We start from the raw sequence: 27,179 nt of genomic DNA on the forward strand, positions 1-27,179 counted from the left end.
TGCTACTACAGGTTCCAATTCTCAACGGAAAGCTGATGGCTTCTGTCTCACCTCTGATCTTATATCAAGTTTGAGTCAGCTGGCTTGGCCACAGTAAAAAACAATGTAGTCCAATGATCTAATTTCCTTCATGTAACTATGTTTCTTTTAAGAAAACAGAAAACCTATAGACAAATGAGCATGTATGCACTCGTTAGGGTGTCACTAAAAGTTCTTATACCTTTACCCATGAAATCAGATGACCTGACTGCAGCTAATAAGAAGTTAGCTATGATAACATATTACTGAGCACTGACCTTAAAGGCAGGGGTAGGGGAACTAGACTGTAGCCTAATGAGTCTTTCTGGTGGGCTGACTGAAACTACACTGGTGCTGGTCTAGCTCCTTAAGAGGCATGGAGGAGGCTCGCCAGTGCTCGCTCACAGCCTATTCTGGGAGAGTATGATTTGACCCCAGGTAATGCTCAAATGCACCATTGTTTGCATGCCATGAAGCACAGTTTGGAGTCTGGTGTCCCTCTCTGTAATTTTATGAAAGTTATCCATGTTTGCTAAACCAGTTTCCTTACTTGTAATCTGTAGAAGTAAAACCACCACTTGAAAGGGTTGTTGTGTCTACCATGTGGTAAGACTCAATAAATGGTTAACCTTTATTATTCCCTAGTTTCGGCATGTTTTGTCTACTTTGAATATAAAAGTTTCTTGCCTTTACAAGAAAAATTAGCATGATTATTTTTTTTTTGCATCATTATTTTTAGAATCCAAAGATAAGCAGTATTATATTGGCCATTAAACTTATAGTAATTATAATACATGGTCATTTTTAATTCTAAAGAAAACAATTAAGAAAGTAGCCAAAAAGTATTCCTTACTATCTGAGGAGGTAACATGTATGGTAATACTCAGTGAAAGTCAGACCATTAAATTTTGTGTATATTACATTAAAATATAAATATTCAGTTTATCTTTCTTTTCTTCTGAAAATATATCAATTTTATAAGAAAAGTAAAAACAGATTTTCTACAAAATCCTTCAGCAATATCCATTCCTATTATCAAAGAAACCATAAAAACGGTGCAAAATACAAAATGTGCATTATGTACAATCTGTGATACTAATCAGTCCAGATGTTTCCAACAGTTAAGAATAAAAACAAAAGTCTTCAAACCTACAAAGTTATCCTGCCTAAAAATGTATGCCCTTGAAAGGTAGATTTGGCAGAGATTAAAACGTTGGATCCATTTTAAAAGCAGAGTGTAACCCCTATTGATGTGTAGATAGTTCAAGGGAAAAAATGTAACAAAACTTTGAAAAATAAAATATATTTGACTTGTATAGCATTTTATCATTTATACAAACATCTTTTAAAGCCTCACAATAACCCTGGGAGGCAGGTGGGGAGGAGTTCTTAATACCCATTTTATACATTCATAGGCTTAAGAGTCAGGAAGATTGCCATTTACAAAGTTATATGGTAAAACAAAGCCACAGTAAGGAATGGAACTCAGATAGGGACCAAATATTGGACTGCAGCTTTCCCCCCAAGACACTCACTAAGACAAGATAAACTGGAGACATGTTCACTCACACACACACACGCCAATTACAGAAATTACGTTCCTGACGTGGGAATAAAAATAAAATCTTACTTCCCCACTGAGTTAATTATAATTTCAGAGTCATATTTTTTGTTAGTTTAGATTACTCTCCAATATAAAATTCCTATGTTAGCTCTCTACTACTCTTTCATTATGTGATGAACATTTAACACCTTATCATCCAAAATTTAAAACAGGAGTTCCGGTAGTTGGTATTTTTTGAAAAGCAAATGATCTACAAATTCTAATACATAGCCTTTAATTCATATACTTTATCAGCTTTGAATCTGTGGGGGTTTTTTTATAACAAAGATAACTTCTTTAAATCTCAATTGGTCAAACCAAAAGAATACACAACACTGATGGGAACTCAAAACTATGGGTAAACACGTATTACTGTCCTAGGACTAGAGCTGGATTCCCTTAAATTCCCATCATCTACATCTACACTATAGGTTCGCACCTATAATTCTAACACTTTGGAAGGTGAGAGGACTGCTTAAGGCCAGGAATTTGAGACCAACCTGGGCAAGAAAGAGAGACCCCCACCTCTACAAAACATAGAAAAGTTAAGCCAGGCATGGTGGTATTTTCTACAAAATCATTCCTATTTCCTGTAAAAAATAACACCATGCCCAGCTTACTGCAGTCCCAGATACCTGGGAAGCTGAAACAGGAGGATCACTTAGCCCAGGAGTTGGGAGGTTTCAGTGAGCTATAATGGCACCACTGCACTCTAGCCTGGGCAACACAGTGAGACCCTGTCTCAAAAAATAGAATAAAATAAAATAAAACATAGGGCACTCATTCTCAATCTTTTCTTGTCTTAGCACATCTAAGGAAGGCAAAGTACTCCCATTAGTACTTTGGGAAGTACTGAGGGAAGAGGAAAACAATCAGGAGGGCAGGTGAAGAGTTTACAGAAGCCTGACATGCCTGCCCCCTCTCATGCCTTCATCCTGTGCTCCTCTCTCCTCTGAGAAACACTGACTTACAGATGAGGTTACACAGAATACCCTACATATCCAAGGGATATATTTCCATGGATGCAACCAAATGTGATAGAAAATATCTGAAAACAAAAATTAAAAACACAAATGAAAAACAATATAGTAGTATAACAATTTATAGAGCATTTACATTATATTGGGTATTATAAATAATCTAGAAGTGAATTAAAGCATACAGGACCATGTATGTAGGTAGTATGCAAATGTTATACCAATTTATATGAGGGTCTTGAGGATCTGAGGGTTTTGGCTTCTGGGGGCATCTCAGAACCAATGTCGCCATAACACCGAGGGATGACTCTACTGCCGGGATTTGTTCCCCTCATGTTACTTCAAAACTAGCCCTTCATGATAAAAATTAAACATCAACCCTGCCCTGCCCACATGTGTCCTTGGTAGAATTAAACCACTCTCATCAGAAACCTAGACTCAAATAAGTTATTCACCATCTGAAGTATAAGACATTGCCTATCAACAGTTTTGTTCTACTGATCTTGAAACCTGAATAATAAAATCTTATTATAGTTATTTCTGGACTTAAAGAAAAAAGTTTACTCTAATATAAAGATGTACATCAAAAAATCATTCACATTACAAAGTTAAAATACTATTTAAAGAAAATAACATTTTAAAGATTTCTAATTAAAGTCATATTCAGCTAAATTAACCTCTTAAAATAAAGCTACAAAGTTCATTTTGTAAAGCTCTTGCTATAATGTGAATGTTTGATTCCTTTCCTCAAGAGTTCATGATCTGGCTATCAGCATAAAAAATAAAAATCTTGTAAACTTAGGCTGTCTTTAGATGTTTTCCATCTTTAGATAGAATAGAATACCCTCTATTCTATCATTTCTGACTTTATAGCAAGCCAGATATATCATAAACTAAAGTTAAAACAATAAAAATAACAACGATATAAAGTTGGCTCTCTATATCTGTGAATTCCAAAGATTCAACCAGAGATCAAAAATATTCAGGAAAAAAAACTGCATCTGTACTGAAGATGTACAAACTTTTTCTTGTCATTATTTCCTAAACCATATGTATTACAACCATTTACATAGCATTTAGATTGTATTAGGTAATTCTCATAATCTGGAGGTGTTTAAAGCGTACAGTAAGATAAGGATAGGTTATATACAGATACTAGACCTTTTTCTATCAGGGACCCAAGCATTTGAGGATTTTGGTACCTGCAACCAATACCCCTCTGAGACTGAGGGTCAACCGTACATATGCATGTACCCTGATACTAAAATGTAGAATCATAGACTAATACAGGGAGGTAGGAAGGATTTCAAATATGTGAGTGCTTTCTCTTTTAGCCAGATGAACATGTAAACTCAAGAGAATTTTACATAATACTATTCTGGACTCTTATAAATAATATCCCGTGATATGCCCCTTCCTGGTTTTTCTATCCTTAATAGTAAGGAATTTGTGAGGGGTTAAGCTAGCAAACTGAATTTGTATTTTCAAGCCACTTCCTTTAGAGGACATGTTCCTCTTACAGAAATCTTTACGCATCCAAACAAGTAGGTGATAATAACCACTACTTCCCTTAAATTCCCATCATCTACACTGAACACTTAAACTTGTCAAATAGTACACACTTTTTTCCCTTTGATCAGTCTTACATTTCTCTATAATTCACATTTAGTTAGAATATACTAATCAAAACTGGATATGTCATTTGAAAAGGAGTAAACGATTTCAAAGAATAAACAATTAAATTCGTCACTTTGAACATCATATTCATTTAAAAACATCTCAACATGATGTTGCCTTTGCTCTGATTCATATGCAGCTTGTGGTCATCCGTGGCATTCTTCCTTTCTTTTTTAATTTTTTTTTTTCACATTGTAATTTACAATAAATAATGGAACTAACATTATACTAATACCTACTGGAAACCTACCTCCACTGGATGATCATTCTTCACCAATGCTATACGTGCCCTTTGCAAGGAACCATCCATTAGCTTGTGAAGTCTTAAAATCAACTTTCTTAACCCCATCTGCTTCAGTGCTTTGTCTACAAATGGTCTATAAATAGAAGTCAGACAGTGTCTACTGAAGCCTGCTTCTGTGCTGCAGTCTGGTGCTCCCCAGCCAACAGAATCCTCCTCAGATTCGAGCCTCTCAAGTTTCTTGGAAATGCAGTCCTGAGATTGGACATCGAAACTATTGTCTATGGGCTGTCTGAGTCTCAGTATCCTGGGATCAGAGAGCTGTTCTTCTTCACTCTCATCCGTGCTACTTTCCAATTCCTTCAATCCTCCTTCTGTGTCATCACCCTCATATTCCGGCTCATTACCTTTGGATGGTCGAGGGGAAGGGATTTCAAACACTGGCCAGCCAATGTCTGATAAATTCTTGATGCCCAAAACAGTGCCCATAATCCTTAGCTTCTGATTTAAGTCTTTTGTGATGTTCAGCCACAAGCAGAGCGCCTGCACCCTATCCTGGAAGTCCTTGGCCGCGTATTTCTCATAGTCCTTTTGGAGAGCCTGCAGTGATGGATAAAGTGCTTCTATGTACTCTAGCAGCTCCATTATCCGCTTCACCTGCTCAAATGAGACCCGCTGGCGTTGGAGATGCTCATGGTATGTTGAGTAACCCACAGTCTGTGTTCCATGAGGGGCTTTGCACTGCCCTTCTACTGAAGTACCATTAAAACTAGCTCCGTTTCTAACAGAAGCAAAGCTCCCATAATTAACTTTGAAAGTAAGGATTTCATTGATAATATCCGGGATGGCTTGACGGGCTGTGTATAAAAACAGGTCTTGGTCATTAATGGTCCGCCCTGCATGCCAGGCTTGTAGCTCTAACCAGATCAGTTCGTTAGATCGGTTAAACCAGAAAGCAGATGTATTTTCTTGTCCTCTTTGCTCCCTGTCCTTCTTTTTAGAGACTGAGGTAAGCTTTAGCAAAAGTCGTAATGTTTCAAAAAACTTTAAACGATCTGCTGGGCAATCAGTCCTAGAAGTCTGGCGTGCAGTTCTGGCTATGGGCACGGGCACAGACACCGGGAGCTTCGCGTTGCTGCAGCCAAGGCTGAGGTAAGGCTTGTTGAGATCCACGTCTGGAATTGATTTTTTTGGCAAAGACCCACCCACGGAGTCCAACATGAAGGAGCACTGCACATTCTTCTTATGGTCACGCTCTGTGGTTCTAAGCGTTGCCCGAACCTTCTTGTCGTGCTTGTAGCTGTACTCCTCCACGTTCTCCACTGCTTTCCCAGGGTCTTTATGTGGAGGCTGATTTGGTGCGATCATTTTCTCTATTAAAAAAAAAAAAAAAGCACATTATGTAACTCTAAAACATGAAGCTACTCTCAGTATTTTCAGTAAAACTGACGTTCACATGTCCTTACGTTTTCAGGCTGCTACTAGAAGGAAAAAACCTATCTGAAAATTAAAAGAATCAATACACACATACATTTCTCTCAGAATTAAGAAATACTGATTTATCCATTTCCTTGCTGTAATATACTTGCTATATTCTCTTATACTCACAACTATTAACCTAAAACTAGTTCTAGGCTACCAAGTATGGTTATTGAATCATTTAATCAAATCACCTTCTAAATCATAAGAAGGGAAAACCAGCAAGGGAGAGCTGACAGAAGCCTAGATTGGAAACATTTCCAATTCCTGTTTTATCATTAACTAAATATGTAAACTTAAAAGCAGATCACTTAAGATCTCAGGGTCACTTTTCTCATTGGTAAAATAAGGTAGTTGATGAAAGAATCCCTAAGCCACCCTAAGATTATTCTCATAAACAAAGGAAAGATAATTGATAAGCAAAACTGCTAAACTTAATTTATCCCGTTTCATAATTTCTTCTTTGCCACAAACATATGAGACACACAGAATCATTCAGCATAATTTGCTTACTCTGTTATACCGGCACATAAAATCATCCAACAAATACCTCACACATTTCCTTCAAATAACTGTAAAAACTTCTATAATTGGGGTTGGCCCCTGTCACTCAGTGGTTAGGGTGCTGGCCACAGACACAGGGGCTGGTGGGTTCGAACCTGGCCCAGGCCAGATAAACAACAATGACAACTGCAACCAAAAACTAGCTGGGCACTGTGGCAGGCACCTGTGGTCCCATCTACTTGGGAGGCCGGGGCAAGAGAATCACTTAAGCCCAAGAGTTTGAGGTTGCTGTAAGCTCTACCTCATGGTACTCTACCCAGGGTGACATAATGAAACTGACTCAAAAAAAAAAAGAAAAGTAAATAAAATATAAAAAAAAAAAACTTCTATAATTAAATTCCAAGCTTTGGAAATGAATACACACACACCCCTTCCTTTCTGTACACCATTTGACACTATTAACCAGCTCTACCTTATGAAATCTTTCATTCTGCTGCCTCCTAAATACAACTCTCTCTGGGTTTTGTTCTCCTTCCTTAAGTCCCTCCTTTTTAAATTCCTTCCTTGGAACTTGCTCACTCAAATAAATGTCAATGCTTCCCAAGTTCGCTTCTCAGATCTCTCCTAGTCTCGCTCACTTCCCCCGTGAGCACCGTGACGGTCACTTCACGTGTCCATGATGCCCCGTTACACATCCCCGTGAGCACCGTGACGGTCACTTCACGTGTCCATGATGCCCCGTTACACGTCCCCGTGAGCACCGTCACAGTCACTTCATGTGTCCATGATGCCCTGTTACACGTCCCCGTGAGCACCGTCACGGTCACTTCACGTGTCCATGATGCCCTGTTACACATTCCGGTTTGCCCTCAGCACTCAAGACGTACTTTATTTTACTGAGTCTAGGACATACATTTTCTCACATGATAACATCTCTGAAATGAGAATGTTATATATAGTCAATGGTGATATAAATAAGTTTTAGAAACAAACATTCAGTAATATATTTCATTTAGATTTTTCTTTATAGATATGCATACGTATGATAAATGATTTTTTAAAATCTGCACCTAAATATCAAAACACATCAAAATAGCTCTTTTATAGAGCTCTTTAAATAAAACTTCTAAGTATTAAGAACACAGTCATCAAATGCAAGCACTTTCTTCCTCAGTACATATTACAGTACATCTTTAGATTTGATGGAATAGTGTACAATTTACATCAGTTACACACTCATATATTCAAAATCAACGCACCAAGGAAAATCTGTTTAAAACCAATTTACCACCTAACCAACGTCAGTTAGTTTTAAAATAAGGATGTTTAAATAAATTTCCCTAAGAGCACCTATGGCATAGTTTACCTTACATTAAATTTACTTTATGATCCATCAAAAAGTATTGTTTTCTTTTTCTGTTTTATTTCTTTATTTTTGGGGGGGAGACAGAGTCTTGCTCTGTTACCCAGGCTGGAGTGCAGCAGCATTGTCATAGCTCACCACAACCTCAAACTCCCAGACTCAAATAATTCTCCTGCCTCAGCTTCCCCAGTAGTTGGGACTATAGATGTATGCACTATGCTCATTTTTTAAATTTCTTATAGAGACAGAGATCTCATTCTTGCTCAAGCTAGTCTTGAACTTTGGGCCTTAAGCAATCCTTCCACCTTGGCATCCCACACCAAAAAAATTTATATTTTAGTATAAAAACTATTCATCACTATTATTTTTAAATTAGCAACTTTTTAACAACAGAATTTTTATCTGTAGTATTAATCTATTATCTTTTCATACAGTTCATTTAAGACAAAAACTGTTCAAAACCACTTTGAGCTATCATCTAACCCCAGTGAGAACAGCCCACATCACAAAGCCCCAAAGCTACAGATGCTGGTGGAGGGTATGGAGAGAAGGGAACATACACACTGTTGGTGGGATTACAAACTAATACAGCCTTTTTGGAAAGAAGTGTGGAGAATCTTCAAACAGCTAAAAGCAGACCTTCTATTTGATCCTGTAATCCCATTACTAGGTATGTACCCAGAAGAAAAAAAATCATTTTACCACAACGACATCTGCACTCGAATGTTTGCAGAAGCTCAATTTTACTATAACAAAGATGTGGAGACAACCCAAGTGCCCATCCACCATGGATAGATTAATAAGCTGTGGTATATACACACCATGGAACACCATTCAGCCATTAAAAAGATGGAAACTTGGCTCGGCGCCTATAGCTCAACCAGCTAAGGCGCCAGCCACGTACACCTAAGGTGGCGGGTTCGAATCCCCAGCCCGGACCCGCCAAACAACAATGACGGCTGCAACCAAAAAATAGCCGGGCGTTGTGGCGGGCGCCTGTGGTCCCAGCTACTTGGGAGGCCGGGGCAAGAGACTCGCTTGAGCCCAGGAGTTGGAGGTTGCTGTGAGCTGTAATGCCATGGCACTCTACCCAGGGGGACAGCTTGAGGCTCTGTCTCAAAAAAAAAAAAAAAAAAAAAAAAGATGGAAACTTTACATCTTTTATATTTATCTAGATGGAGTTCAAAAACATTCTCCCTAGTAAAGTATATCAAGAATGGAAAATCAAGGGCGGCGCCTGTGGCTCAAAAGGGTAGGGCGCCAATCCCATATGCCAGAGGTGCCGGGTTCAAACCCAGCCCTGGCCAAAAATGGCAAAAAAATAAATAAATAAAAATTTTTAAAAAAATTTTTTAAAAAGAATGTAAAAATAAGCATCCCATGTACTCACTACAAATTTGTAACTAATAGATGAACAATTATCAACCCACATGAAAGGAAAAACACAAATTCAAGAAGAAGGGGGCGGGGGGAGAGCTCAGTGAGCTCCCACCTAATGATACCATAGAGGGGTATATGGCACACCTCCTGGGGGAAGGACCAATACAACTAGGACCTTTCCTAACAAACGTAAACAACGTAACCTAATCGTACGTACCCATATATTAATCTGAAGTAAAAAAAATTTTTTTAATTCTTCACAATTTTATTGTTTCTAGCTATAAATATTTATCAACCTTCATTTATAAAAAGAATTTGTCTAGGCCAACCATTTAAATGTTTTGTTTAACTGTATTCTTTATACATTTATTAATAGAGCACCCAAAACCCATTCATTTCTATTGTTAATCAATGGTATCTTGAAAGCAAAAATGACAAACATTTCCAAATTTAACTCCACTACCCATCATTCATATTATACTTTGTTACTAAGAAATACGAATGATACATACATTGTATCACTGTGTAGGACTCCAGCTGAGTTTCTAATACACTGTATTTGAGGCACCTACGGACATCCATGTGGAGGTTTATGTAAGTAGAAGAGAGAAACCCAGAGATGCTGATTTAGAAATCATCAGTACGTACGTATATTACCTAATACCACAGTAGTGCTTAGGAACGTCCAGGGCAAGTATGCAGCAGAGGGGCAATGAGGACGAGGACAGAATGCTGCACCCAATTATATGTGCACCAAGCAAAGAGTTCTGCCTCAAAGAAACACATTATGTATCAAAAACCAATTTAGTTAGCTTAGGGTTTAGGCTTATTAAAAATACTTTATAAAACTAATGCACTGCATTACTGATATGGCTGAAGAGGGTTCACATAAATTTATAATTTGAAAGTAATAGTGAATAATGGGGAAAAAAGTATTACTTTGCTAATATAACTTACTCATGTTTTTCTAATTCATGCTCTGAAAATCCCAAGTGGAACAAAGGATTAACTGAGAGTAGCAGGGACAACTTTAATAACCCCAGAAGACTGGCTGCAAACAGTAAGTCCAAATTTATGCCACATTTATCAGGGAACAAACCATGAGAATATTATGAGATGAAGCTTTTCAGCCCAGACCTTTATGTCAGCAATTAAAAGGACCTAAAATGAGGAAAAACACCACAATCCCATTTTTTTACATAGATATAATATCATTTTCAAAGTCAGAAAAACTAATTTTCATAGGTTAAATATAAATCTTGTTAAATCTACCTTAAAGCATACAAAACAGTATAGTACACAATTTTTTGAAATTTTGTGTTTACCTACAGTTATGATTTAAATATTTGCACCTGTAGCGTGTGTATGGAAAAGCAAGCAAACTTAAATCGACAAATTCCAGTCTAGCTAGCTACTGTGCAGAAAGAAAACACCAACCAGCCCATCTCAGCACTAGCTATATTTTTCCAATAATGCACCTAAGAGTGACTTCTAGCAACTGAAGATCAGGTAGACCTCTATAAAATCATAAGAGACCTATCAATAAAGGGAGATCTGAGAAGAACCCTAGGGTGTTGGGGAAAAAATCTATAGACTTAGATATAGTAATTTCCCTGAGCATTTTATATTTTGTCTTTGCCTACTCTGATGGGACTAAGAAAATGATTAATAATATCCAAAAGGCTATTATTGATGGACTGTTCTTTCGTTCAGTATTCTGTTAATACTAAATCCCCCTGCAATTAACAAAAAGTCAAATGCAAACAGAGCTTCTGAAAAGGAAAATGGATCTAAAGTACAGAAATTAGATATACAGAATGTCTTATGTGGAAAGTTCTAATTACGTGATTACAAAACCAGTTCGTAACCTAATGGAACCTGATCTCCCAAGTGGCTTTAAAGCAAATGGTATAAATTTTGTAGTATAATTAAAGCAAATCTCTAGAGTACTTTTTCTTGTAGCCAATCACCAAATGAGAAGAACACTGAATAACCTTTTGAAAGAACTTAACAAAACTGAAAGCAATATTATTCATTTGACAGATACAAACAACTGAATGCCATAATATACAACTAAAAATGGCTTCTTAGAATATATATAAAATGTAGTTTTTAAATAAAGTCCTTGCAATTCTTACATTCTCCCATACTTATATGGTCCAAATTCAAAACACTGGTATTGTCTGAGCTCTCAAATCAGGAAGCATAAACAGATGCATGATCTTTACCTTTAAATGTGAGATGTCATGAGAGCAATGATGGGCCAGAATATCAAACAATGTTAGCGATCTGAAGGGGCTTATATGCACCAGCGCTTCTAATTCAAGGTTCTCAAATTTCTATATATACTCAAGAATCACTTGAGTCCCTGCTAACACACACAGTTCTGGGGCCAGTGCCACTGTCTCTGATTCAACATGGCCAGAATGGCACCACATGTGGGGAAAACACTATTAATTATTTTCCAGGTAAGGGATTTACAGAGATTGTCATAATCTTCATAACAACGTTTCAATGAAGAATACCACAGAATCCAGATGGTGAGACAGATGGTAAATATTAGAACAGGGATTCTAACCCGTACTGCTGCCATCATGCCGTCCTTACACCTGTCAAAGGTGCTCACCAGGCCGTGCTCACTGACCAAGCAAAGGCCACCATTCTGAGTGCCATAAAAGATTACCACAAAAGCAAGTACTAGACTTGAGGCCTAGAAGAATGGATTCAGCTTAAATGAGGGCAGCAGGAAGGCTAGAAGATATTTTAAGCTAGCAAAGAGGAGCATGAAAAGACACAAAGGCAGAAAATGAAAGTGTTGGGCTGGTCCAGCGATTCTGTCTCTGGTTAGCCTGGTAACATAAATTAGAACCTTGAAAGTCAGGCTAAGTTTGCACTAGAATGCTGAAATATGGATTTAACTCCACTCTGGTTAATGATAAACACTTCTCTAGCTATATAGACTGAATCCGACTTTTAATCATTTTTTACCAGCTCCATTTTACCTCAGTATTGTATTCTTTAAAAATACACATTTTACTTTCACTACTCTTGCAAAGACACACATTCAGATATATACAAGTACATATATATACATATATTGATGTTAATATATGTACACACACTCTCCTTGACACATTTGCTAATGATAGGGAAATTAGTGTGTGCATATATATGTACAAATTCTGATATGAATAACAAAATATTTGTTCTATCTCTATAATCTGGCTACAGCAGTATTGTATTAATGCTGCAAAATGAAGCTGATAAAGATTCACCTGTAAAGGGCACTCGCTCAGGTGTCTCTTAATTTCTATTTAACCTACTTAAACTACAAAATGAACTGAATTTACTTTCTTCTGGTATATTAAAAATTAAATAAAAATTTAACGACAAGATGGTTTGACTGTCTTTCTCTTAAACCAATCATAAGAACACTTATAAATATGTTTAAATACTACACAACACTTAGTAAAATCTTAATTTCTGTAATTTGGTAATGAGTTACCATTCTCCAAAAGTAGAATCACAAATAACACAACAGCTAAATTCTACTACTCATGAAACTATGCTGTAAAACCTGGTCAGGGAGTTAATTCAAGAGCTTACTGGTGGGCTACACAGTTAGGATGTCAATCAGCAGACTTCTTTAAAATATTGGAATAAGGAGCTAATTATCCTTATCCATATATCACAATATTGTTACTATACTTTTCAGAGCTTTTAAAACATATGTTAGTGCTTTAAAAACAAAAGTGTCTTGATTCAGCACCTGTAGCTCAAGCAGCTAAGGCGCCGGCCACATACATTGGAGCTGGCAGGTTTGAATCCAGCCCGGGCCCGCCAAACAATGACAGCTACAACCAAAAAACAGCCAGGCATTGTGGTGGGCGCCTGTAATCCCAGCTACTTGGGAGGCTGAGGCAAGACAATCACTTACTCCCAAGAGCTGGAGGTTGCTGTGAGCTGTGATGCCACAGCACTCTACCCAGGGCAATAGATCAAGACTCTGTCTCAAAAAAAACAAAACAAAAAAAAGAAAAAAGTATCTTGAGCATTTCCAGGGAACAATACCAAGAAAATGCAAAAACTGGATAAAATACAGTTTTGCACACATCTAACTGGTAAACATTTTAAGCCCATCAAAACAGGGGATAAACACTGCAGGCAATGTTGACCTCATTGTCATCCTGTAACCCCGCCCCTAGCTCAGAAACAACCGCTGTGACAGATTTTTTTGAACTTTCTTATCCGAGGGCTACATAATGACATATTATACAGATGCTCTTCAACTTATGATGGCATTATGTCCTGATAAACACACTGTAAGGTGAAAAGTATATTAAGTTAAAACTGTATTTAATATCACCTAACCTACCAAACATTGTAGCTTAGCCTAGTTTATCCTAACCACACTCAGAACACTTCATTTGGCCTATACTTGGGCAAAATCATCTAATACAAAACCTATTTTATAATAAAATTATAAAGAATTTTGAGTAAGAATTTAAAATTCAAAGTATGGTACTGACTGACTGCATACTGCTTCTGCACATCATAAAGCCAAACAGTCAAACCCTCTCCAGTCAGAAACCATCCAGAAATCACAATGAATAAATAAATGAATTTTTTTTTTTCCCCAGTTTTTGGCCAGGGCTGGGTTTGAACCCGCCACCTCCGGCATATGGGGCTAGTGTCCTACTCCTTTGAGCCACAGGCACCACCCAATGAATGAATTTTTTTGTAAGACTCCTAGTGTCCTTTTGCAGGAACTTCTCCAATGTTATTACCAGAAATAGATTTGCTGCATCAAAGATATAACCAGCCTCAGTCTGACTGTATTAAAAAATTACCTCCTCCAGGGATAGAAAGAACTCACGCTCCCACCAGCCTGGTAGGAAAGCTGCCATCTCCTCGTCTTTGCTAGTATTTTCTCAGTTCTATTATATGTAAGTGTACTGTAAAATAAAATAGTTGTAAATATTGCAAGTAATGTATCCTGACATGTAAACTAGGGACTTTGTAATTCTGCTTCAGTATAAGGAAAGGCAAAGCTTCAAAATGAAGAGGTTGGGAGAAGATACAAAAAATCAAAGAACAGTGGATCAGAAACAGAAGTTTGAACAAAATAAGCTATCTGTAAAAAAAGGTGGTCAGTAGCTATGAAAATGATTCCTTTTATTTGTAAATAGCAAAAATAGCTAAAACACAGTAGTTATACAAAATGACTTTTTTAAAAACATCACACAGCTTTAAGAAAGGTTTTCCAATAAAATAGGAATTTTTAATTTTTGGTGGGCCATGAGAGAGGCTGCAGCCAAGTCTTGGTTCACAGCACTGCCTTCCGTTATTTAAATGTACACTGACGGGCCGCTGCTAAGGACCGACGGGGGATGGAACTCAAGCCCCTCATCAGCTGACTCTGCCTAATCAAAAAAGATTTTCTTTGAGTGTGGCTGATTCAATCACATGAAAGTCCTTTAAATAAGGCTGTCAGCCAATCTCGGTGCCATGTGCCTGGGTGTAATCCCAGGTGACTTCACAGGCAGGAAGATCCTTTGAGCCCAGGAAGTTGAGGCCAGCCTAGGGAACAAGGAAAGAAATCACCTCTAAAAAATAAAAAGCAAAAGGCCTTGCCCCTTCCTGAGGGCATCTGTCTGTCCATGGCTGGGCCTTTCCACTCTCTGTCCATCTGTCATCACAGGCAGTCTATACTTCAAGTGGAGCCACAGTTTCTGCTGGCCAACTTTCCATAAACAGCCATGCTGGGCGAGGTGGTCCAGGACAAAGCACTGAATTTAGAGCCCCACCCAAGGCATCCAAGGAGAAGGTGTCAGGCCAGCTCTCAAGTTGCCAGGTCTGTAGCTGCTGCCTGAGGGCTCAGTCCTCCCTAGAGCCTTCACCCATTACAAGGCTCCCAGATCCCAGCCCTATCTATGCCCTGTGAGCCCCTGAAGACAGTGTCCTCCATGTGTGGTCCCACAAGTGGGCAGACCCTCGGGACACACTTCCTCACCCTCACCCCCAGACACCCCCAAAACCTCAGCAGGGCCAAGGGAGGAACAGCAGCCTACACAAACCTCAGAGCTAGATGCCCCTAGGCAGGTGATGGGAAGGGGATGGCTTGATCATCACCCATGGACTTAGCTATAGGCAGCCGAGCTGGGTCCCAGGAAAGTGAGTCATCAAGCCAGATGCCTCAGGCAGGCGCTAGCAATGGGGCTGGTCCTCCTACTGTTCCAGAGGCTGGAAGCCGACGTCTTCTCCTCCCAAGGCCGCATTTCTGGCTCTGGGTCTCAGCTTGGCCTTCTCTCACTTAATGCTCTGGCCATGGCTGCTTCACCTTCTCCTCTAAGTAGCTCCCCAGCTTCTGAGCAAGTCGCCCGGTGGGGAAAATCTCCCTTTGACTAAGGCAACATTGCAGGCTGGGAGGTGAATTTCTGCTGCAGATCTGGCTGCACAGCAGCATGGAGATCAGTGTTTGCTCAAAGGGAGAGTGGGTGTGCCTCACGGGAGCCCCCGCCTGCCGTCTACCACCCCCTGCACAAAGGCTTGGAAACCACTCTTACTGGGCAACCTTGTTGACACTGACAGGCTGCTTTACAGTCATTTTCTATAAAATCAGTGTATGTGACTGGAGCTGAGGGAGTGTGTTTCTTCTTGGCTAGTGTGGGAAGGACATTGTGGTTTTCACACTGATTTTGAATTTTTGCTATACAATTTCATCCTTTGAGAGTAACACAACTCAAGATGAGCTGTTTCTGGAAGAAAATTTTGCCAAACGTGGTAAATATTTTCTAGATCGGTGGTTCTTAACCTTTTTGGGGTCACAGAATGCATTTGAAAATCTGATGAAAACTATGGACTCTTTACTCAGAAAACTGCACACGTGCACATCATGAAATCTGCACTCAGCTTCAAGGAGCGCATACTCCCTACGATTGCAATATAAAGTAACAGCTCTGACAACATTCATGTGCTTTGACTCCTTACATTTTGTAAAGGGTTGCATTTAAATACTGATTTAAATGAAATGATATACATACATGAGTGTATACTTATAAACATATGTGTATACACAAGGTCAGCCAAGTCCACAAACTCATCCTAGAAAATGACCATCACTATGGTCAACTTCAAAGTGCTCCCCTCAGCCATCCGGGGATCGCAGTGACACTCAGCAATGAGGCAGGGAGCACTTTTTCTAGGATGAGTTTGTGAACTCAAGTGACTGACCTTGTGTGTGTATACACGTGTGTGCGTGTGTATATGTGTGTCTATATATGGCACTTATATTTAGCCTCCTACTTCTAGTCATCAAATTGGCCTTAATGTATCAACCATAATTACCAATTATATCCCCCTCTAGTAAAGATAATTATAAAATTAGAAATAAGCAAATTTATACAATTAGACTGGCTGAAATTTTTAAGAGAATAAAGTACTCATACAGTGTTGGTAGAAGTATGAAAATTGTCCTTTTGAAGAATGACATGGACAATATCCTCCAATGTTACACAATACACCATTCGATACAGCAATTCCACTGCTAGATATCTAGGTTCACAAAAATGCTCCATGTAGAATCAAAGGTAAATGAATAGGGATGCTCCCCACAACAGAATTTTTTATTTGAAAATATGGAAAAACCCTATAAGGAAAATGGCTACAGTTACTAAAAGAATATCTTAGTTTAGGGTGGTGCCTGTGGCTCAAAGGAGTAGGGCTCCAGCCCCATATACCGCAGGTGGCAGGTTCAAACCCAGCCCTGGCCAAAAACTGCAAAAAAATTAAAATAGAATATCTTAGTTTAAATGTGCTTACACAAAATGGAGCCTCCACCTACTGCTAATTAGAAAGAAGCAATCATAATATATACTGAATATTCTAATTCAACTGATTTTGAAATTCTACAATATTGATTTATTGTATACATTTCTCATAACAATATACAGGTGGTCTTATAACATATACTTCATAATCTATATAGGTGTTTTTTTTTTTTTTTGAGATAGAGCCTCAAGCTGTCCCCCTGGGTAGAGTGCCATGGCATCACAGCTCACAGCAACATCCAACTCCTGGGCTCAAGCGAGTCTCTTGCCTCAGCCTCCCAAGTAGCTGGGACTACATGTGCCCGCCACAACGCCCGGCTATTTTTTGGTTGCAGCCGGCATTGTTGTTTGGCAGGCGCGGGCTGGATTTGAACCCGCCAGCTCAGGTGTATGTGGCTGGCGCCTTAGCCGCTTGAGCCACAGGCGCCGAGCCTATATAGGTGTTCTTAATACCAATGTTTCATTTGTAATTCCTCCTGTCTGTATCATTGATAAAGGTCTGCAGAAACTTAGCACTATCATAATTCCATCAAATAATTTCAGTAAGAGTCAATTTATATGCACCACAATTAGAGCTATCAATTTTCTCAAGATCTGACTTTACAATTATAAAAATAAATCTGTAGCAATAGCAGCTACTCTGAGCCTATGGTAACAATAATATTTCAAGAATCATATCCAGCTGGGCATGGTGGCTCAAGCCTGTAATCCTAGCACTTTGGGAAGCCTAGGCAGGTGGACTGCCTGAGCTCACTGGTTAGAGTTCATCCAGCCTGAGCAAGGGCAAGACCCCATCTCTAAAAATAGCCAGGCATTGTGGTGGGCACCTATAGTCCCAGCTATTCAGGAGGTTGAGGCAAGAGAATCACTTAAACCTAAGAGTTTGAGGTTGCTGTGAACTGTGAAGCCACAGCACCCTACCAAGGGTGACAAAGTGAGACTCTGTCTCAAAAAAAAAAAAAAAAAAAAGGAATCATATTCATATCAACAGTTCACAACACTGGCTACCATCACTAATAAAACAGTATTGCCAGTTACTACCTCCTCCCCTGAATAGTGTGCCCTTTTATTCTTTCAAGAATGCTCTTGATGTTTTTATATTTTGGCGGGGAGAGGGGCTAGAGGAAGCAAAGACAGTACGACTGACCAGATTCTAAATCCCGGAACTTCACAGGGAATGCACACGGGAGCCACTCTCCCAAAGTAGCCAATGAATCGCCCGCTTGGTCCTGATGCGCTGCACTGACCCCTCCCACACTGAATTCTGGCCAGCCGTGTGCAGCTCAACAAACGCCAGCACAAGAGACGCTGCATGACTTCAGAGACTAAGTCACAGGAGCCTTGCCACCTCCACCTTGGTCTCTCAAAATACTTGCTCTAAGGAAAGACTTGCTGCAGCGTAAGAAGTCCAACTACCCAGGGACTAGCCCTGACTAGCCACATGCAAGGCCATGTGGGAAGAAAACCCTGCCAGCCATTTCTCAGCTGTTCTGGCCCTCTCAGCCTAGGTGCCAGGCATGTTGAGGGAAGGACCATTTTGGACATTTGAAACCCAGCAGATGGCATGTGGAGAAGAGCTGGGGGCTCACACTCAGGGCCTCCACCGAGACAGGACAATGTTTCCAGCCAACTATTCCACCCTATCTAAGGCTACAAATCTCACAGGTTGGAGATGGCCTGTGCCCTGCCTAAATACCTGAGGGGCAGACTTGTGAGCATCAATAAAACGTCTGTCATTTCATGCCACTGTGCTTCTAGGTGGTTTGTTACACAACAACAGACCACCATAAAAGTACAAATGGTATTGGTGACTAATTTTTAAAAAGATGAAGCCAACTATGACTGTAGCTCTAAAATTAACTGTATGATTCAGAAAGCCTTTGCTTATTGCAATAAGAAAGAAAGTAGCAGTTCACATTTCTTCAGAAAGCTTTTAAAATAAATCTGACCAATCTAATTAATTCTAAAAAGCTCCTTAACACTGAAGGACAAATATGTTATTATGAATCACATACTAGTTTGAAATACTGGTCCTCCGACTCAATCCTGAGGGTGCAGCACAGATGTCACTCATCCCAACCCCAGGTCTTCCCAATGTCCTATGTGCAACCACAGCAGTCCCTATTCCAGCCCCACACACCAGGCCGGGTTGCCTCTGAATGGTATACTCCTCCTAGAGATGGGACTAGGTGTCATTCACCATCTCTAACAGGGCACACCTACAGAGTGACTCAGCCAGGTTCAACAGAAAATGAAAAAGAAAACACGGAAAGAACAGAGGGAGGAAAGGAAAAATGAGGGTGAGGAGAAAAAAAGGGTAAAGAGGCTCGGCACCTGTGGCTCAAGTAGCTAAGGTGCCAGCCACATATACCTGAGCTGGCAGGTTCGAATCCAGCCTGGGCCTGCCAAACAACAATGACAGCTACAACCAAAAAATGGTTGGGTGTTGTGGCAGGCAAATCGCTTGAGCCCAGGAGTTGGGGGTTGCTGTGAACTGTGATGCCATGGCACTCTACAGGGCGACAGCTTGAGGCTCTGTCTCAAAAAATAAATAAATAAATAAATAAATGTAAAGAAGGTACATGAAAAAAAGAGAGAAAGAGGAAACAAGGGAGACAGGCAAGGAATGATGAAGCTAAGAAAGACTTAACAGGAGAAAACTATGGTAGCAACACACATACCAGCAGTGAGAAAAAATAAGAGGGCTAGGAAGAGATACAAGGGAATGTACAGTCCAGGCAGGACAGAAGTAGGCAGAGCAGCCAGACTACTTGAGACTCAGGGTCTCAAAAGTGAAGACATCAATTAATAAGGATATATAAATAATAGAAATATTTAATCTTGCTTTAAGATTTAAGACAAGATTAATGAAAAGATGGTCTCTAATTTCTGAATGGAAGGACTACAGCTGAGAATTATAATAAAATGTCAATGCTATTATACCATTAAAAAAAAAGATTTAAGACAACAATAACAAGTATTGGGATAAAATCCTCAGTTAACAGTAAGAATAATGATAGCTAATGTGTATGAATGTATAATCCTCACATGTCTTACAGATAAAGAAAATGAGCCACAGACATGCACATACAGGCAGTGGTGGAATCTGGGCAACCTGGCAGCCACACCCGTGCTCCTGGCCACCATGCTAAGCTGCTACAGCCCCAGAGCAAGTAAGTTCTCAAGGACGACCATGCCATCACAATACAAACAGCATATCACCAAAACACTGCATGATCCCCCCCAACATGCATGCTTTACTTTCATCTTTTTTAATATTCATGAACAAGAATTCTAGCAAAAAATAAACTCACCAGATGGCAAATATATGAACCTACTTCCTTATATATGCATGACTGGGACATTTAAAACTAAAAACCCTAGAAATTCTTGAAACTTAGTTTCCTTAATTGTAAAATAAATATAGGTTGAGCACCCTTTGTCCAAAATACTTGGGACCAGAAGTGTTTTGAATTTTGGAAAATTTGCATTATACCTGCCAGTAGAGCATCACATATGTGAAGATCTGAAATCTAAAATGCTCCCATGAACATTTCCTTTGAGCGTCATGCTGGTGCTCAGTAAGTTTCAGATTTGGGAGCATTTTGGATTACAGATACTCCATTGTATTATGTAAAACCCAGGCCTCATTAGGTCATTGTGTTACTTAAAAGATAATTCTTTTGTGGTGCTATAAGCACAATGTTTAGCACCTAGATGGTAGTTAAGTGCTGAGTAACGGTTAGTGATTACTGTGAAGATGCTGACACACAGGATAGAGCCGCCACTGAAATCAACAGCACAGGTTATTCTATGACATAAAAATTTGGGGCTGAGCAAACTGCCTCACACTTACAATCCTATCACTTTGGAAGGTCAAAGTGAAAGGACTGTTTGAGGCCAGGAGTTCAAGACCAGCCTGAGGTGGCTCAGTGAGTAGGGTGCCAGCACCATGTACCGGAGGTGGTGGGTTCAAACCTGGCTTGGGCCAAAAACTGCCAAAAAAAAAAAAAGGAAGACCAGCCTGAGCAACATAGTGAAACACTGTCTCTACACAAAAATACAAAAATTAGCCAGAAGTGGTGACACACGCCCATAGTCTCAGGTACTCAGGAGGCTGAGGCAAGAAGATCACTTGAACCCAGGAGTTTAAGGCTGTAGTGAGATATGATGACATCACTGCACTCTGGCCCAAGCAACAGAGTGAGACCCTGTCTCAAGAAGAAAAAAGTTCATAAAACATTAAATGAAAAAAGAAGCCAGTTATAAAATAATATAGTATGACAACATAAATATATGCCAGCAAAGAGAACACAGGCTCTGTAGTTAGGCTTTTATAGATGGTAAAAGAAGTTATTTTGAGTATTGCATTTATGGTAGTCTTTTACAATGAGAAAATGAATAAATTATTAAGAATATTGGTGTCCTAGGTCTACTATTAGTTATAAATCAAATGGTCTACATGCATTAGCTTCTTCATTTGAAAAATGGCAGGAACTTCAGTGATTTTTGAGTCCACTTCCAGCTATAAAATTCTGTAATTTTATGAAATAAATAATTTTTTAAAATTGTGGAAGAAAGGTGGTGCCTGTGGCTTAAAAGAGTAAGGCACCAGCCCCATATGCCAGAGGAGGCAGGTTCAAACCCAGCCCTGGCCAAAAACTGTAAAAAAAAAAAAAAAAAAATTGTGGAAGAAAAAAACACAACTCTGTCTCTTCCTTCTCTCTCTCCCATACAGTCCAGAAGGACAACAGGAGCACAATAAATCCCTGGTGACTGGTCAAGACAACTCCAGTACAGCCTTCAGATAAACTTAACCCCTGCGGCTTGTGCTAGGTAAAGTCCAAAGTGAGCATCATGAGAACTCAAGCCTTCTGCCTTAAAGAATTTGCTTTAAAATCCTGGGCTTCAGTTTCTCAATGTGCTCTCAACTCCTGTTCTAATACACTATGAACCGGGCGGTGCCTGTGGCTCAAAGGAGTAGGGCGCCGGCCCCATATGCCAGAGGTGGCGGGTTCAAACCCAGCCTCAGCCAAAAACTGAAAAAAAAAAAAAAAATACACTATGGACCATAAGTGAAAAAGAATGACAGGACCCATTACAAGCATTTCTCACTTTACCCCACAAAGCAAATGTTTATGAACTAACAGTGACTCAGCAGGTGCTACTTCACTGATCTCTATTATAGATTAAAAAAACTTGTGTTGTCATATGAAAAATTTCTGTGAGAAAATGGACAAGGATTGATTTTCACGATGACAAATTAAAATGGAAAGCTATTGGCTTCTAAAGGGTAAGTATAGGCAGGGTAACAACCTAATACAAGTGAAGTTTTAAGTAAACTAACTATCTTCTGTGGACAAATCATCTGTGGGAAAGACAGACTCTCTACTGCTTAGAAACTTGCCCTTTACTAAGATTTTCACTCCAGCAAATATACAATAAAACCCACTTCTCTTGCTCTCCTTCTTTCTTGAGAAAGAGTGGGCATGCCACCTTTTAACCCTGAGAGGTTAATATAGTAAAGAAATCTCTAGGAGAGGAAGCTAACAAAAAAGGAAGAACTAACACAGGCCAAAGAAAGAGGAAGAGGGGAATGAGTGTGAAATCACCAGGGAAAACTCTCTCCAGTGAGATGAAGAACCTTGTGCAGTACCAGCCGAATAGATTCCGGGAAGCTGTGGGATCTGCTTCAGGACAGGTAGAGCTAAAATTAATAGGGAAATTCTAAATCCACAGGGTGCCAGTGCCAGCGTGTGGGGTGTGGGGCACAAGCAGCAGCAGCTCAGCTTCATTCATTTCATCTACCTGAGAAAAGAACAGACAGGACCTGCTAAAAGGAGGTAAGAAATAAAGAGCGAACACCCTCAGCTTATAGGAGCAGAGCACTACAGGGGCACTGGGACCTAAACAAAGAGAAAGCAGAAAACACTTGTAAGGCGTGGGATACCGCCTGGGGACAGTACAGACTAAACAAGAGAGCCCACCGCCTTAAAGGCAGTGCCACAGGTCACACACAAAGAGCAGAGGTAGAGGGAAAGGGGAGAGGGACAGAGGGAAAGGGGAGAGGGACAGAGGGAGAGGGGGGAGGGACAGAGAATCCGGAGAGAGAAAGCCTGGCTCTGTCTCTCCCCAAATCCTCAATATACCATTTCTGAGCAGACAAAATCTAGAAACCTCAGCCTAAGAGATTAGAAGCATAACAGAAGGCCATCTATCCCATACCCCAGGAGCCGCCTTGGATTAGCTGGGAAACACCTGGCCTCTTCCATATCTTCAAATGCCTCACCTTGCTAACTTTAATCACTGCTCGACAAACTTTTCTACCTCCCTTGTTAACAATATTGTTAATGGTAATAAGTCAAAACTTAAAAAATAGAATTTAAAAGCAGCATAAAATCAAATTTAAAATGAAGCAATTCCTAACCTTACTGTAGAAAGGATCAATCAATAGTTACATGTGACACAAAAGTTGTGGACCAAAGCGCACACTTTTTAAGTGTAAGAGACTCACCTTTCAAATTAGACCGACTGGCTGGCCTCCCCACATTATTCCTCTGATGTTTGGTTGACATGCGTTTCATCTGTCGAGGTGTGCTGGGGGGAGAGGTGCCATAAAGATTTTCTGGATTTGTTTCATCTGAGAAGTCCTCCGGGTCAGATTCAGGACTCTTACAAGCTGAATCTACCAATGTGCACTCTTGCCTGTAAAACAGTAAGTGAACTCAAATTTATATTGCTTATAATTCTGTAAAGAACTCTTTGTAAAACTTTTCTATGTATACGTATCTCCAGGGATGTAATCCTTCTCCCCTACTTTTTCCTGTAAAAATTCATAAGAACTTTCCTTGCTGTCCATGGGCACAATGATTACAACTGGTGCTGCTGCTCTTACCATGAACAGTAAGGAGGACCACAGGGTGGAACTGACATACTGTCTCTCTTCTTTATGGAACTATTTCTAACATGAATGAGATTTAAAACTAAAAACATGAATTCAGGGAAAAAATAAAAAAGAAAAGATACAAATCAGACAGAACTAATGCCAGCTACTGACAAGTTTAACTGATGAGCAGGCAAGGTCAGTGCCTTGCTCCTCTCTCTCTCTGAAGCACACAGGACAGACAGTGTGGACACTTCACTACGACCCACACAGCAGAGCACAGGGCACTGACAGAGCAGGGGGCCAATGTTCCTTGGTTCTCTGATAAAAAGTACAGTACAGACAACATTATGCTTGTGTTCAATAATGCTGAACCAACTAGAAATGGTTAAGGCAGTAAATTTTGTCATGTGCTTTTTTTAATACAATAAAAAAATGAAGGGTAAAATTCCACAGTGCAGAGTTCAGCTGTGGTACAAGAGAGAAAGATGCTGCGAAAAAGAAAAAGGAAATCCTTTCTCTTCACCTTCAAAATGCAACTTTCTTTAACTTGGTCTCTAAAAACACTGCCTGCCAATTTTATATCCCCAGACAACTTTTCAATATCACTACTTTGAAAAAGTTGTATGTCTGCAAAGCTAACAAAGTAATAAAATGTGATGATACAGACTGAGAGCAAATCCGATTCTGAAACAGCGGACTAGGAGGAATCCATCGGGAATCTCTCCAAATACACATCACGGCCCACCTCATTCTGAACTTTCTTCATAAAATATGCTTTGTATTTTACAAACATAACTCCAAATTATATCCAGTACACAATCAGTTTTCTTCCTGGAAAGTATCTTAATATAAAATCTAAGCTAGTTTGAAATTATAAGGAAAAAAGAAAAAACACACTAAAATTTATTGAATTAGACTGACAAAACTTCAGAAATTATCTTTAGAAAAATTAAAATGCTGCAGAATTACACAAATTTACAGCACTGAAACCTACAAAAAAATTTCTGACAGATCAAAAAAATAATTTTTTAATGACCACATTTTTAAGTCTATTCTAGATATTATATGAGAAAACATACACCCTCTCAAACACGTTTACACACAGGAAGATATACAGTTAAGCTTTGTGAATAAAACAAATTAAACCATCTGCAAGTTTAGAAATAAATTTTAAGGGCACTTACCTATTTCCTTGGGCTAACTTACATGTATCAATTATTATTTAAGCCATACAACAAATAGCATAACTTACAGACTAACTTGAAATTTCTTATACTATATCCACTTCTTCTATGCTCACTGTGATAGTTGATTAGCCTGACAAAGGCTAATTTCTTTTTCGTGTTTTAGTGGCTAATGGCACAGATTTTGGAATAATTAACAGTATAGGGTTTGTGGTGTGATGGACCTATGCTCAAATCTGGCTGTGCTACTACTAGCTGTGTAGCCCCTGGACAAACTATTTAAAATCTCTACACTGCACATGTACAAAATAACGATAATGAATCTTTAGACTCCACTCTTATGTATGTATAAGGATCAGACCTGACTCCCAACCACTGAGAGAACCTGAGTTCTTTGCTCATTTGCTTCACCGAAAGAGAGAAGCCCACCATAGAGCTTGGCATGGGACAGGCCTGGAAACCATTTTAACACCTTTGTTTTCTTTTTTGAGACAGGGTCTCACTCTGTCGCCCAGGGTAGAGTACAGTGGCGTCACCAAAGTTCACTGCAAGCTCAAACTCCTGGTCTCAAGTGATCCTCCTGCCTCAGCCTCCTGAGTAGCTTGGACTATGGGCTTACACCACCATGCCCAAATAATTTTTTCTATTATATTTCTGGTAGAAATGGGGGTCTCCCTCTGGCTTAGGCTGGTCTTGAACTCCTGACCTCAAGCCATTCTCCTGCCTTAAGTTTCCAGAGTGCTAGGATTACAGGCCCAAGCCACTGCACCCAGGCCCATGTTAACATTTTTAACATCTTTTAAATTCTTTCAAGCTCAGTTTCTAGTACATGGTTTCTGTTTTTACTTAATTTCCTCACTAACATACTTAATGTGAATGGTAAGGAAAGACCTGGTATTTTATTACTTTGGTATCTTCAGAGGTGTCCAGCATCGTGGTCACAACAGTGAGTTTCTACAATAACCCATTTCATGTATTAGGATGGTCATCACAAGGAAACTATGACGGTGACACTGTGACAGTTAAATACATCAGAGCCAGGCAACAGGGAATATCAGGATAAGAGAAAAATGGAGACAGATATGAAACAGCAAACAAAAACGCCTTCAGAGCATCCTCTGCAGTAAGTGGGAATGTGGACTCAGTCGCTAAGGCTATGTCCCAGTCTTCCTGCATGGGTGAAGCATTCATTAGTGAATAAAAATAAAAAGAAGAAGAAGAATTTAGAGTTATTAAATAATAAGAAGAATTTAGAATTTTCAAGGTCTACTTTCTAAAACATTATGGGAAATTCAGTGTGAATATTTCTTAATTAAACAAAATAGTAGAAATAAAGGACTATGCAAAATATAAAGTATCTCTTTTACTACTTTCTAGCACTATTCCATAAATGAATGAATTAACATAATGCAAAGTAAAAGTAGGAGAGGATTTTTTTGAAAAGAAACTAACAATGTCAAACTTCAGCTATCCAAATGGCAAGCCCTACTAACCTAAGGACAGAGTCATGATCTAAGAAGACAAGCAGAGGTGATTTTTAAAATAAATGAATATCCTTCTATAATCTATATATCATGGAATGAGTTCTGTAATTTAACAGATAAACACAGTCTAACAAAGCACAGATAATACGGTTATGCAGACTGTAACCGTATTACGTAACCTGTTTTATACAGACTGTAACTTCAGGAAACAGAAAAGGGTATATCTGTGTTGTGCTGTCTTCAAACCGGAAAACTTACTTCTTCAACATGCAAAAACTAATTTGGCTGTACTCCCCACATATAAGTAGGAGGATAAGCCCTTGTAATAATTCCACAAACGCTAACGAACCCTTGTTTTCCAAGCTTCACCTATTACAAAACAAAAAGTCACCTACCTTGGTCTTTTAATACCCTCACATGGACACAAGAAACTACTGACTTCAAAATACTTTAAAATTATGCAATAACTAAGAGCAAACACTTGGCTCGGCGCCTACAGCTCAACCGGCTAAGGTGCCAGCCACGTACACCTAAGGTGGCGGGTTCGAATCCCC

General features: G+C 39.3%; 1 protein-coding gene across 9 annotated transcripts in view; it reads right to left on the reverse strand.

The window, feature by feature from the left end:
* Positions 1-27,179, reverse strand: part of MAP3K4 (mitogen-activated protein kinase kinase kinase 4) — a 118,147-nt gene that overhangs the window by 54,491 nt on the left and 36,477 nt on the right. For all 9 annotated transcript variants that reach the window (XR_001161395.1, XR_002774023.1, XM_012806744.1 and 6 more), the window contains exons 2-3: positions 23,586-23,776; positions 4,526-5,889 (exon numbers count right to left, since the gene is read on the reverse strand). Coding sequence is in view for 7 of the 9 variants with exons in the window: in XM_012806744.1 (XP_012662198.1) it covers positions 4,526-5,889; positions 23,586-23,776 (1,555 nt within the window). In the remaining 2 variants the exon portion in view is untranslated. The remainder of the gene's footprint in view (positions 1-4,525; positions 5,890-23,585; positions 23,777-27,179) is intronic.

The sequence above is a fragment of the Otolemur garnettii genome, unplaced genomic scaffold (assembly GCF_000181295.1).
Source record: "Otolemur garnettii isolate 467f Iridium unplaced genomic scaffold, OtoGar3 scaffold00056, whole genome shotgun sequence".
NCBI classification, from domain to species: domain Eukaryota; kingdom Metazoa; phylum Chordata; class Mammalia; order Primates; family Galagidae; genus Otolemur; species Otolemur garnettii.